Raw genomic sequence first — 13,742 nt, forward strand, 5'->3', positions numbered from 1 at the left:
AGTTACCTGGATTTTCACTAAAATACATTGAAAAAGTTCTGGGATTACCTTCTCTGCCACGCATAAACTGCATCTCCAAAATGTGGAAAAAATATCTCGAAACGGCTGCTTAGGACATGGAGGATGGAAATAGGCGGCACTAGATACAAACTTCAGACTAGACTTCTTAAAAAGCAGGAAACTGGAACATCAGAATTGCTGTAGGCGATACAAATCTCTTAAATACTTTTTTAACCTCCTCTGTAACTACACATACACAAGTTACTTTACACTGCTACACCTTTCCATGAAAAGGGGCAAAAACAGAAAACTTTACAAATTCGACGAATAAATTTGGATCCAAGCTAAAACCGACTACCTCTGGTAGCGATTCTAACGAGAATGACGAAATTATTTTTAAAATTCATTCACATAATTTGGAATAACAAAACACTTGACGAAAATATTTATTTAAAACGCATAATATGAAACGCAAAAGAATGCCGAGGACGTGCACATCTGTGAAATATAAATAAACTATAAAATGGTTTATTTTACTCGGCGACGCTAAGATGAATTGGAAGAATTCGGTGTTTTAACTTGTACGAAAGGAAACAGAAATACACTAAGATTATTCTTTGATATTTTATCAAATACGAGGGAATTTCAATACATATTCAAAGAATTTAGAAATGCTACACTATAGGATCATATAGGATCATATTATTGGTCCTATTTGTAGATGGTAATTTGACAGCGGAAAAATATTTAAGCATGCTAAGAGACGATGTTCTTCCTCAGTTGGCTAACTTATATCCCAATCCAATAGATCCGACCCTTCCGCATGAAACTGTCTGATTCCAGCAGTACGGTGCAACACCCCATTATGCTTTAATGGTGAGAAATTACTAGGACGAAGGGGTAATATTGAGTGGCCAGCTAGGTCGCCAGATCTTACGCCTTCGGATTTTTTTCTGTGGGATTATCTCAAGAACAAAGTAAATGCAACACAACCAACTAGCACTGAAAATCTCAAAGAAAGGATAACTACAGAAATACAGAATATTTCACCTCAAACTTTAAACAAAGTTCAGGACGAGCTTTTAAGGGGACTGTGTTATTGCCAACAACAAGGTGGAGAACATTTTGAGCATTTATTTTAATGCAATCCAATCAATGACCTCGGGTATTCTATGAATTAATGTCTTGAAGAAAATTATACTTAATTTCAAAATTTCACCTTGTATTATTCATAATAGACCCTACATGATATAGTTCGTTGAAATCAAGTTGTTAAGGAGCTTTTAAAAATATAAAAATATACAGGGTGTTTCATTTACAATACAGATTATGGACTATGCCAGACTTGCGTGGATCACCCTGTACATTCAAATTTATGTTTAAAAAGCACACATTTAAATTTAAAAGTTAAGATATCTCAACGTTTTTTATTATTTTCTAAAATAAGGACACAACAATTTTATTCCATAAGTGGTTTCCACACTGTATATATATATGTATATATATATATATATATATATATATATATATATATATATATATATATATATATATATATAGGTATATTAAAAAATTTAATACTAAAAAATGGTAATAAAAGTCCAGTTCTTAAAATACATCTTTTTATATTCCACGTGTCTATTGATATTATAAAAAATAGATTCGTAAAAATGTTACTAGAATTTTAATTAGTTGATTTACGTGGGGTAGAACCGTCATAAAGATATTAATTTTAGCGTTTTATTGCCATAAATCATTCATATATTTAATTTGTTAAACCTTTAGATTTTTATAATGCCAAATGTCGACGGAATTTTACTCTTTTCTTCCTCAGAATATATATATATATATATATATATATATATATATATATATATATATATATATATATATATATATATATATATATATATCTATATATATATATAGATATATATATATATATATATATATATATATCTATATATATATATATATATATAGATATATATATATATATATATATATATATATATATATATATATATATTTATATATATACAGTATGGTGGAAATGAAAGGAATAAATACGTTATTTCGTAAACCGGAGACTTTAAGGAAAAATCCTGAAACCCGTCGATTTTTATTTTTAAATAAGCTATTCGTAAGAATACATTTTTATTTTTGACGTCATCTAGTGAGCGTGATGACGTCATTGCTAAAATTTTTAAATAGAAAGGGAGGTATTGTAATACATCATTTGAAAGGTCTTTTAAATACCTATTCAGCCATATCAATATGTCTGAGTATTTGATGTTTGTAATTGTTTAAAAAAATTATTAAATATTTATTATTACAATAAATATTCATTAAGTATTGATATGATGTATTATTGACACCCAAAAAAAAAATTTATAAAGGCCATCACTGGTAATGAAATGTCTTTTTTATCTACTTTTTACCTTTTTAAAAAAACTAGTTACCTTATCAATATGAACATTGATAGTTGGACATTCAAACTTAATTATCTTTCTGTCAAGTGATTAATAGTATTATTGTAGTAAACGTATTCAAAAAGTCTTTGTATCTTTGAACATGAAGCTAACTGAAACGCAAAGAATTGAAATTCTCATAATGATTGGTTATGGAGATAAAACACGTACGCAGAAAGAAGTATGTGCGTTATTTAATAATAAATACCCCCGTCGAGAACCAATTTCACAATCCACTGTAAGCAAAATTGAGAAAAAATTTAGAGAAACGGGTCATGTTAAAGACCTTCCTAAAGGTAGTAGAAAACCAATATCTGAAAACCAACAAGTAGACGTTCTGTTAGCTTTTCAAGATAATCCTCATAACAGTTCACGGCAAGTAGCATTAGATAATGACATGGACCATTCAACAGTTTTTAAACAGCTAAAGAAGGAAAAGTGGCATCCCTACAAAGTAAGTTTAGTACAAGAACTTATGGAAGATGATTTTGATAGACGAATTGAATTTTGTGACATTATAATGGAACGAAATAACAGAGATCCGATGTTTTTAAAAAAGATTATTTTTTCTGATGAAGCTACATTTCTACTAAACGGTCATGTCAATCGTCAAACTTATCGGTACTGGGCTACGGAAAATCCACACTGGATGCAAGAGTACCGTACTCAATACCCAGAGAAAATTAATGTTTGGGTGGGAATAATAGATAATAGGTGTATTGGACCATACTTTTTCGAAGAAAACTTAACAGGTACGCAACTATTTAAACAACGTCTTTCCAAATCGGTGAATAGATCGAAGAGGAACAATAGAATGGCCGCCTAGGTCACCTGATTTGACTCCTCTTGATTTCTTTTTATGGGGATATTTAAAAAGTAAGGTGTATCAAAATAGACCACAAAATATTAATGAACTGAAAGTAAGAATACGTAATGAGGTTGTTCAAATAACTCCGGAAGTTTTAGAGAATGTTAGAGAAGAGTTCGCGGCACGCCTTTCTCATTGTATTTTAGCTGAAGGTAAACAATTTGAGCACTTAATTTAGGTTTCGTTGTATTTGTTGAATAATACTTAACAAATATTTATTGTAATAATAAAAATTTAATTATTTTTTTAAACAATTACAAACTTTAATTACTTAGACATATTGATATAGCTGAATAGGTATTTAAAAGACCTTTCAAATGATGTATTACAATACCCCCCTTTCTATTCAAAAATTTTAGCAATGACGTCATCACGCTCACATAGATGACGTCAAAAATAAAAATGTATTCTTATAATAGCTTATTTAAAAATAAAAATCGACGGGTTTCAGGATTTTTCCTTAAAGTCTCCGGATTACGAAATAACGAATTTATTCCTTTCATTTCCACCATACTGTATATAATATATACTTTTACTGATGTAAATTTTTCAAAATATTCATTACTATTAAAACGCATATAAAGATCATCAATTTATTAAAATTTACTTACATGGAACCTTTCTGAACGTTTATGCATAGTTTGTCTAGCACTTTGTTTGAGCCAAATGATTTTTCTACATCCTTCGCATATAGAGCAAGATGGTCGTACATTGTGTTTCTAAAAAAAACTAATAAATTTAATAAGTCATCTATGAATAATGAAATGTGTAACTAATATAAGCTTTCTTTTATGTGAATATTGCTTTTAGTAAACAAGCCTAAAGCACAGGACTGTTTTTTATATTTTTTTAAGTTTTTCTACTTAAAATCTATATAATATGGGTAGGTAGAGTTTTCCAATTTTTTATTTTTTATTTTAACGGTATTTTTATTGTTTTAGTTATAATGTTTTTATCAGTTTTCTTATGTTTGTATCATTATTAGTAAATTTTTAACTCTAATAACATTGAGCTTTTGTTCGTACTTATGTATTTTAGTTGTTCTAGTTGGTAATTGCTTTACCTCTCTTCTCAGACTCTAAACCTTTTGTCGCACTTCGCATTTTGTCTTTATTTGATTCACATCCATCATTTCGTTATCTCTCTCAATGAGAAAAATGAAGAAAAGATAAACAAGAATCTTTCTGTGCTGATATGTTAGTAAAGTTGTTGTCTTCCTGGACGCTCGCTTCTCTTCCATTTGTTCCCTTTCCGCGTTTCTATTTCGCTTTCTATATGTATTAAGTATTAAGCAACGCAAAATATTGAATCGACTTAAATGGATTTTAAATCTCAAACTATAATATATTTATTAGTTTCCAAAGCCACCTCTGTGTTTATTCGCTATCTTAACACAAATTTTCCATTTACACTTTAGAAAAAAGTCACAAGGCTAGTTTAACCATTGGACTTTGGGTTTTCATCGGTATCTATATTATTGTATTCTACATATGATTGGCGGGTTACGCGGGTGCCATGGAACCCAAACTAACTTTCGCGGGGCGCAAAAATTGGGATCGATCACTTCTGGAAACAACTAATCTGTGAACATTTTGAGTAATATTAAATAAATGAGATATTAAACTAAAAAGTAAAATTTTTGTAATAAATAAGTTCTTCTTCTTAGGGTGCCTGTCCGTTCCGAAAGTTGGCGATCATTATGGCTATGATGACTTTGTTGGTCGCTATACGGAATAGCTGTGTTGAGGTTTTTCTATACCATGCTCTCAGTTTAGCAAGCCAGGATATTCTTCTTTGTTCTGGGGCCCTTTTCCTCCAATTTTACTTTGCAAAATGCATAGAAGTAGCTCATATCTGCCTTGATTTCTCATTATATTTCCCAAGTAATGCAGCTTACGGCCTTTCACGATGTTGACCAAATCCGCGATTGTGTTCATCCTCCGTAGTACTTCTGCATTGGTGACTTTGTCTCTCCATGGTATCTTCAGGATCCTTCTGTATAACTATAGCTCAAAACCCTAAAGTTTTGATAAAGTTTCCGCCTTCAATGTCCACGTTTCTACTCCGTACAGAAGCATTAAGTACGCGTAACATTAAAAGAGCCTTATTTTTGAGGACATGGCTCTTAAACACAGAGCCATGTCAAGAATGTACTTTTTGACTTTCCGATGCGACATTTAATCTCTTGGGTATTGTCCCACGACTCATTGATTATAGTTCCTATGTAGTTTTACTGTGAGAAACATTCAATTCTCATTTAGTTCACATACAGATTTGCTCCAGTTATGTTTTCCTTGCTGATGATCATTTACTTGGTTTTGCTTGTGTTTATATCCACTCCATATGTTCTACTTGTTTCTGTTATTTTGTTCATTAAGTTTTGCATTTTGGTATTGGAAAACACTATTGTATCATCTGCATACCGCAGGCTTTTGAGCTTGACTTAATTTATTGAGATGCCTTCATCAATATCTTTTAGAGCCTCTTCAAAAATGTGCTCCGAGTATAGACTGAATATCAGTGGTTAAATTACGCACCACTGTCTCACTCCCCTTAAGCTTTTGACCTGATCTGCATATTCTACATCTATTCGGAGCATCGCTAGTTGATTTCGATACAGGTTAGCTATTATTGAAGTTATACTTCTATACGCACGGTCGGCGTTGGAAATTTGCATGAGAGTGAATCTGTGAAACCATTACATATGTAAGATAATGAGTAAGAGAGAGACAGAAGATATATTTTCTCTCTCTTTCTCTCTCGAGAATAAAAATGTTCCCTTTGTATATATATTTAATATTATATATTATATAATATTGTATATATAATATAATATGTATTAGTATTATTATTTATGTGATATGTTTTGTATTATTTAAAATTAAACGTTTATAATTATTTTAGGCTTTTGTATTTTCAAAATAATCACTGTTGCCGAGAACTGTCAATTTTAAAATCTGTTAGTGTCATGTCTAATTGGCAAATCCTTTACGTGTTTGGTTCATACGCTGGTAGTTGTGAGTTCGAATCCAAATTATGAATTTTTTTTTTTTATTTTTGAAATATTTAAAAACCTCAAGTTAATATTATTAAATATATGTTATATACGCAAAAAACATAAATTTTAAAATAAAATGAAAATTTACAACATAATCCGAGTTGTTGGTTTTTTATTTTGATCTTCGTAAAGTAAGTTATAAATGTATATTGGCAGTTTTAAATACTTGAATGAATGGCTCCCGATCTAACCAAGCCATTCTGTCTCCGGCTTCTGCAAGTAATGTAGCCTTTCTTAAATAATTTTAAAGTGTTTGTTTGTCCTTTTGTAGTGTAGTGTGATGTACATTTATATGTTTATGACATTTTGTTCTTGTCGGATAGGCCGCAATTGACGAAATGCCCCTGAAGATGATCTAGGGATCGAAAGTACTTGGGCAAGATTAAATTAAACTGTGCTCGATATATGCCTTTTATCTGATCAAAGTTCATTTATTCGAGCATTCAACCTTATATTTATTTATAGTATATTTGTTCAGAAGTAATTATATCCTTATCATTTTTAAAATACTAATTATAATACGCATTTGATTAATATTTTTTCATGGACGACTTCTGAAACCTTATTTTAGGGTATCTCACGAATATGATTATGCAAAAATATCTCACGGGAATATTTTTTGAACAAACCCCAGTTTTTCGCGTCATCTAAAAATAGTAAAATTTGTATGATTTGAAATGCCTCCTTTATATATATATATATATATATATATATATATATATATATATATATATATATATATATATATATATATATATATATATATATATATATATATATATATATATATATATATATATATATATATATATATATATATATATATATATATATATATATATATATATTGTTTATGATGTGTTTTTTGTTTGAATGATGAGCAATGAGTATTTTTAATAATATAGGGTTTTTATCGCGGTTCTCAAAGAATTAGTTTGTAAGTACTTTTTTAAATTATCTTTATTATAACTATTATGAAACACACATATATATCTAACCTAGCCAATGTAAATTTAAAATAAACTATCTTTAAATTTATATTCTTATAAAACTAATTAAATTCTATAGACAATGTTAAATTTAAACAAACTATCTTCAAAATTGAAATTGTTATGACACTAACTAAATTATATTAACAAAATTTTGTACCTTTCTTTCACAGAATGCCTAAATGAACTGTTTTCCACTATATATATTCTAATCACCACTGAATGTCTTCGTACTTCGGTTATCCTTGTTTTTGTGAAATTACTTTTTCCACTTATCAGCTTCTACCAATTTAAGATATATTTTTCTTCACCAGCATTTATACACCACCAAGCAAACCAGCAAAACAGCATTTATATTTGTTCTTCTTTTCAATATACCAATATCCAATTATTATAAGTTGATTTATACTAATCTCCAATCATAATATAATTTTAATTTCTTCCAATATACCTTTTTAATCTTCAATAATTATTTGTGTATAATTATAAATGTGCATTAAAATATATGCATAATTTTTAATCTTCATTTAACTTACTATATTAAACAATTGGACTATTTGTAACTGATTCACTGACTCCAACTAACTTTCATATTTCTTACTAAACTTTTCTGACTGACTTCTTGAAAATTCTGAACAATTTACTTCACTAACTAAATGTGTCTACTAACTTTCATAATAAACTGGACTCACAGTAACTGTAACTCATAACTGATCCCTTCTAATCCAAATCACCGGGTATTTATATCTTTTTTTCTGTTCTAGAATCATCTGGCAATAAATCATGTTCCATTTGTTCTATTAAATACTTGTCTGAATTTTCTGGAACAAACCATTTCGCAAACATGGCCATCTCCGGTGATCCAGAGAATTCCATTCTTTTCTATTAATAATTTTGTTGACATTTAGGCTTTTCAGATCAGAATAAACATTTAAATCATTAAATATATATAAATTAAACATTTTAAACTAACATTATTATTATAACCCCACTTTATATTCGTATTATGATTAATTTCTGTCTGTCAATTTACTGTATAGTTGGTTGCCTATGCACATGGCTCACTTAAATATATTTACAACATTAAAATACAACTTTTTACACATATTATATGCTAATTTATTAAAAATGCCCTCACATAAATATATTTTTATTAAATTCTCTAGTATATAACTTCTTAAAATAACCAAATACTTGTTATATCTAAAATTATCTAGTATATAACTTATAAATTAATTTTTTAAACAATATCTTTCTTTCTCCTATATCATATCAATATATATATATATATATATATATATATATATATATATATATATATATATATATATATAGTCTTCAATACACCCTTTTAAATGTGAAGTTTACTGATGTTTAATTGACTCCGCAAGCAGTTTCGACACACCCAAAGAACTATATCAGTTCCACTAACAAATAAGTAATATCTTAACTCAAAAATAGTGAACAAATTCCATTTGAAATTGCGATAAAATTAATATTGCGATAAAAAATAATTTTTGCATACCAAATGAGGTTTAATCATCAAAAGTAATGTATTATTCAAAACTCCACAAATTCTTGGCTCACACAAAATATTTTTTATATTCAAGTTCATTGTTTTATTAGTGTTTGTTTTTTGGTCAAAAACCAGTTTTGTCGTCCCCGGTACAACATTATTTATTGTTTTTATTAGCATTTATATCGAAGGTGAACATGCGTAGATGTGTTATCCAAATATGTAGATATGAAATATAAAAAATAAGTAAACTACAGAGGAATAATATTTTTAATTAAATGCCAATTTTAAAACTCCAATAAAGTTATTCAGTCGCTGATTAAAAAGGAGACCTGGAAACTAAATTAATAAATAAAGAAGATTAATGGAATTATGTAATAAATATATCTATGACAGATAATATTTTTTATTCTTTTATCATCTTTATTATCTTTCCGTCTTTCTTTTTCTTCTTCTTCTTCCGTTGTGATCTCGTATCTAGTCCCCTTCATACATTTCTCTCTCTCTCTCTCTCTCTCTCTCTCTCTCTCTCTCTCTCTCTTTCTCTCTCTCTCTCTCTGACGATTTCTATTCGCTACGTCTTAGCTATATTTTCCCTGTTTGTTCTCAAGACTTCCCTGTGGTATTTAGTAGCTTAAGCAGACTTGAGGGTATCTTGTTTTGTATTTTACTTTTCTAAACAGGTCTCTTTGCTTTATATTTTGATCGTGGCTCACGATTCTCTTGCATATTCTTCTTAACGTGCCCCATCCCTAAGGACATTGGCGATCATCATGGCCCATTTGACTCTATCTGCAGCCGTTCTGAAAAGTTCTATTGACGGTTTCCTACTCCATTGTCTCAGATTCTTCAGCCAGGACCTGCGTCTTCTCCCTGGCCCTCTTTTGCCTTCCACCTTTACTTGTATGACTAGCCGCATTAATTCGTATTTCTCTTTTCTTAGTATGTGACCAAAGTAGCTCATTTCTCTTTTCTTTATAGTGTTGAGTATTTCTTTATCATTTTTCATTTTTCGTAGCGTTTCCGCATTTTTTATGTGCTGTGTCCAAGATATTCTCCATAATCTTCGATAACACCACATTTCATAGTTAATGAGTTTTTTCTCTGTCGCTTCTGTAACCGTCCAGGCCTCAACTCCATACAACAGGACAGAGAACACGTAGCATCTCAATACTCTAGTTCTAATTTCGATGTTGAGTTTTCCATTGCATAATATTGTTTTTATCTTATTAAAAGCACTTCTAGCTGTCTCAATACGCCGTTTTATTTCCGTGCTTCTATCCAATTCTTCATTTAGTTCGCAACCGAAGTACTGATATCTGTTCACCCTGCCTAAAAGTTTTCCTTTAGCATAAACACCGTCTTCCTCAATCTTGTTCTTGCTTTCCACCATGATTTTTGTTTTATTTGTATTTAGTGCCATTCCATACCTTTCGCAGTATTAGGTAATGCGATCAACCAAGATCTGTAGTCCTTCTCTGCTGTCCGCAAAGAGTATTGTGTCATCTGCGTATCTAAGATTATTCAGAAGTGCTCCGTTAATAAATATGCCTTCATTTACGTCTTCTAATGCCTCTTTAAACAATTCTTCTGAATACATATTAAAAAGTAAAAGAGAAAGCATACATCCTTGTCTTACTCCACGATTTATAGGTATTTCTTTTGATTTTTGTTGGTCTATTCGTATTATGGCTTTCTGATATCGGTATAGATTGGCAATGATTCTCACGTCTTCGTCATCTAATTATGTGTTCTCAACATCGTTCGATTAGTGTTTGTACAGTAAATAATGCTTCTGTGGTGTCAAAGCATTTTCTGAATCAAAATTGGTTTTCAGCGATTCTATCATCTAGCTTTTTATAGATACGTTCGTGTATCACTCGTAAGAACAATTTTAGAATATGGTTCATCAAGCTAATTGTCTTGTGCTCCTCACACTTCATTGCGTTTCATTTTTTTGGGTATTGGAATAAATATTGATATTAACCATTCTTTCGGAATCTCTCCCGTATAATAAATGTCATTAAATAATTCTATTAGTGTATATCATCTATAATCATCTAATTTTTTGTTAATATTCTTAAGATTTCTGTAGGTATTTCATCTGGTCCCATGGCCTTCTCATTTTTTATACGTTTTAGCGCTTTCTCACTTTCGTCTTTGGTGATTGGTGGCCCATTTCTTCCTCTTGGTTCAATGACCTCCATTTTCTCGTCGTCTTCGAATAGCTCATTTATGTATTCTTCCCATCTGTTTATTTTATCTGTACATTCCGTTAATATCTTGTTATTTTTATCCATGATATTTTCGATACCATTCTTCTTGTATATGCCAGCTGTCTCTTTGATTTTCAGGTTTATGTTAAAACTGTCATGTTTTTTATCTAACCTTTCTATTTCTTCACACTTTTCTGATAGCCACAGTTCCTTAGCTTCTTGGATTTTCTGTTTATAGAAGTTTATACCACGTGTTTTTGATAATGAGTTCGGTATCTTTGGAAAACGGAATACGGCATTGATACTCATCACATATTTATAAACTACAAAGCAGCCTACGACTCTGTGAATAGAAGAGAAATGTTCAAAGCAATAGAAGAGCTAAAAATTCTAAATCAGTTGGTAAATTTAACAAAACTAACTCTAAAAAAGTTGAATATATAGTACGAATTCAGGGGGAACTGTCTGAACCTTTTAAAACAAATAACGAGCTGCGACAGGGAGACCCTCTTTCCTGTATACTGTTTAATCTGGGTCTGGAACAAGTAATACGTATGTCACAAATCACAACCACTGGTTCAATATACAATAAATTAGTGCAAATCTTGGCCTATGCTGATGATATCAATATTATTGGGAGCACAGAAAACGCTGTACGAAAGGCGTGTGTAGCATTAAAAGAATCAGCTACAAAAATGGGTTTAATAATAAACACCAACAAAACGAAGTATATGAAAATAAGCACGCAACCACAAATCCTATGACCACTTGTTATAGAAAACGATGTCATCGAAGCGGTGAACGAATTTTTATACCTGGGAGCGCTCCTTAACACTGAAAATAATACTACTGCAGAGATAAATCGCAGAATTTGCACGGCCAACAGATGTTGTTTTGGGCTCAATCTCCTTTTTATATCCACAATTATATCGAGAAATACAAAAGTAAAACTACAAAGCAATAGTATGCCCAGTCCTAAGATATGGTTCAGAGACTTAGACTCAACAAAACAGAGACTTAACAAAAAATAATGAAAACATGTTAGGATGTTTTAAAAGAAAAGTACTAAGGCGAATCTATGGAGCAGTGAATGACAATGGAGTGTGCAGAAGACAATACAACTTCAAACTCTATAGAATATACCAGAAACCAGATAAAAGTAAAACATATTAGGATTAAGATAGGACGTTTGAGGTGGATAGAGCATGTAATGCGGATGGAACAAAATGACCCAGCTAGAAAAACGCTCCTTGATAGACCCATTGGTCAGAGAAGAAGAAGTAGACCCAGAACAACAGATAACATTGATAAAAACATGAGAAATATGGGAATACGAGCTTGGCGGAGGAAGGCGATGGATAGGGACGACTGGAGAGAAATTCTTGAGGAGGCTAGGACGCAGGGTTGGTGTAAAGCCAAAATGATGATGATGATGATTAAACTTTGTAAAAAACACGTTATACAATTTAAAAAAAAAACGTATTCCACAAAGTGTAGATATTGTAAATAAAATTGTACCCAATGTATATATAACAAGCGAGTCTTCTACAGCTGGCGCCGCTTCTCGCATCCTAATTTCCAGCGTTTTCTGTCGAAGCAATCTTCAGTTGTTAGATCTCTGGCGGTCATTGCATCGTCGACATCGTCTCTCCAGGATCGTCTTGGTCTACCTCGTTTTCTTCTAGTTGGCGGAGTCCATTCTTCTATTTTTTTTTTGGCCATTTTCAAGCATTCTCTGAAGGTGTCCATACCAGTTAAGTCTTTTGGCTTCGATTGTGTCTATTATGTCTAGGTCGATTTCCATTTCTCTCCGAATATCTTCGTTTCTCACCCTATCAAGTATTAAAATATACCCAATACCCAATGTAAAAGTATTAAAAATATTAATGCAAATGTAAATTGTAACTGTGTCAATGATCATTAGTAGTCGAGACACATATTTCGAAATAAAAAAAATTATCAAAATATGCACTATACGGAATTGCTATATTCCTCAAATATCACAGGATCTTACATTTATTTACACAGGATTTATTTTTGTGTCGTTCAGAACATGTATGAATTAGCAGAAATAATAAATAAAAGTTGAATACATTGGCAATTAATATTTTACTTACGTGATAGAGCACAAACTTTTAAAACACACTGTAGTACTAACTAAAACTGTCTGCACTACCGTTGGGTTTAAAATTCAACTTCGAAGAGCCGCCTTGTACTTTTCAGCGACTTCTTTGGCTACACCGTCGCGAGGTTATTATAAAAAAAACGTTGGCGAAGTACCGGTTTCTGTGAATTAATAACTTTTGGTGTTTTCAACGATACAATGATAATTGGAGTATTGAGCTTGAGACGCATGGCAAGGTTCGTGGCCTTTACCTCAGTGAAAATTACGGTAAAACCGTTAGTCTTGAACCACTTTATTACTAATAATTCAATCAAACCAGTTGCTCATTAATTTTTAATAATATTAATTAATACTTCATGTAGTGAGGGGTTAGAAAATGTCATACCTGTAATTTTATTAATTTACAGCAGTAAAAAGTGACAAAAATCAATTATTTCCCATTCTTTTGTCTTCTATGTCTGTGTATCATCATCATCATTCTGGCTTTACAATACTTTCG

General features: G+C 30.8%; 1 protein-coding gene across 4 annotated transcripts in view; it reads right to left on the reverse strand.

The window, feature by feature from the left end:
• Positions 1-13,441, reverse strand: part of LOC140434153 (ABC transporter G family member 23-like) — a 48,020-nt gene extending 34,579 nt beyond the window's left edge. The window contains exons 1-2 of one of the 4 annotated variants that reach the window (XM_072522209.1): positions 13,236-13,441; positions 3,951-4,058 (exon numbers count right to left, since the gene is read on the reverse strand). In XM_072522209.1, coding sequence (XP_072378310.1) covers positions 3,951-4,051 — 101 coding nt within the window. In that variant the 5' untranslated portion in view covers positions 4,052-4,058; positions 13,236-13,441. Of the gene's footprint in view, positions 1-48; positions 220-3,950; positions 4,059-8,911; positions 8,931-13,235 lie in introns of those variants that run through there. The other 3 variants (XM_072522210.1, XM_072522211.1, XM_072522212.1) reach the window with 3 other exon arrangements.
• Between the last annotated feature and the right edge of the window lie 301 nt (positions 13,442-13,742).

The sequence above is a fragment of the Diabrotica undecimpunctata genome, chromosome 2, assembly GCF_040954645.1.
Source record: "Diabrotica undecimpunctata isolate CICGRU chromosome 2, icDiaUnde3, whole genome shotgun sequence".
Lineage (NCBI taxonomy): Eukaryota > Metazoa > Arthropoda > Insecta > Coleoptera > Chrysomelidae > Diabrotica > Diabrotica undecimpunctata.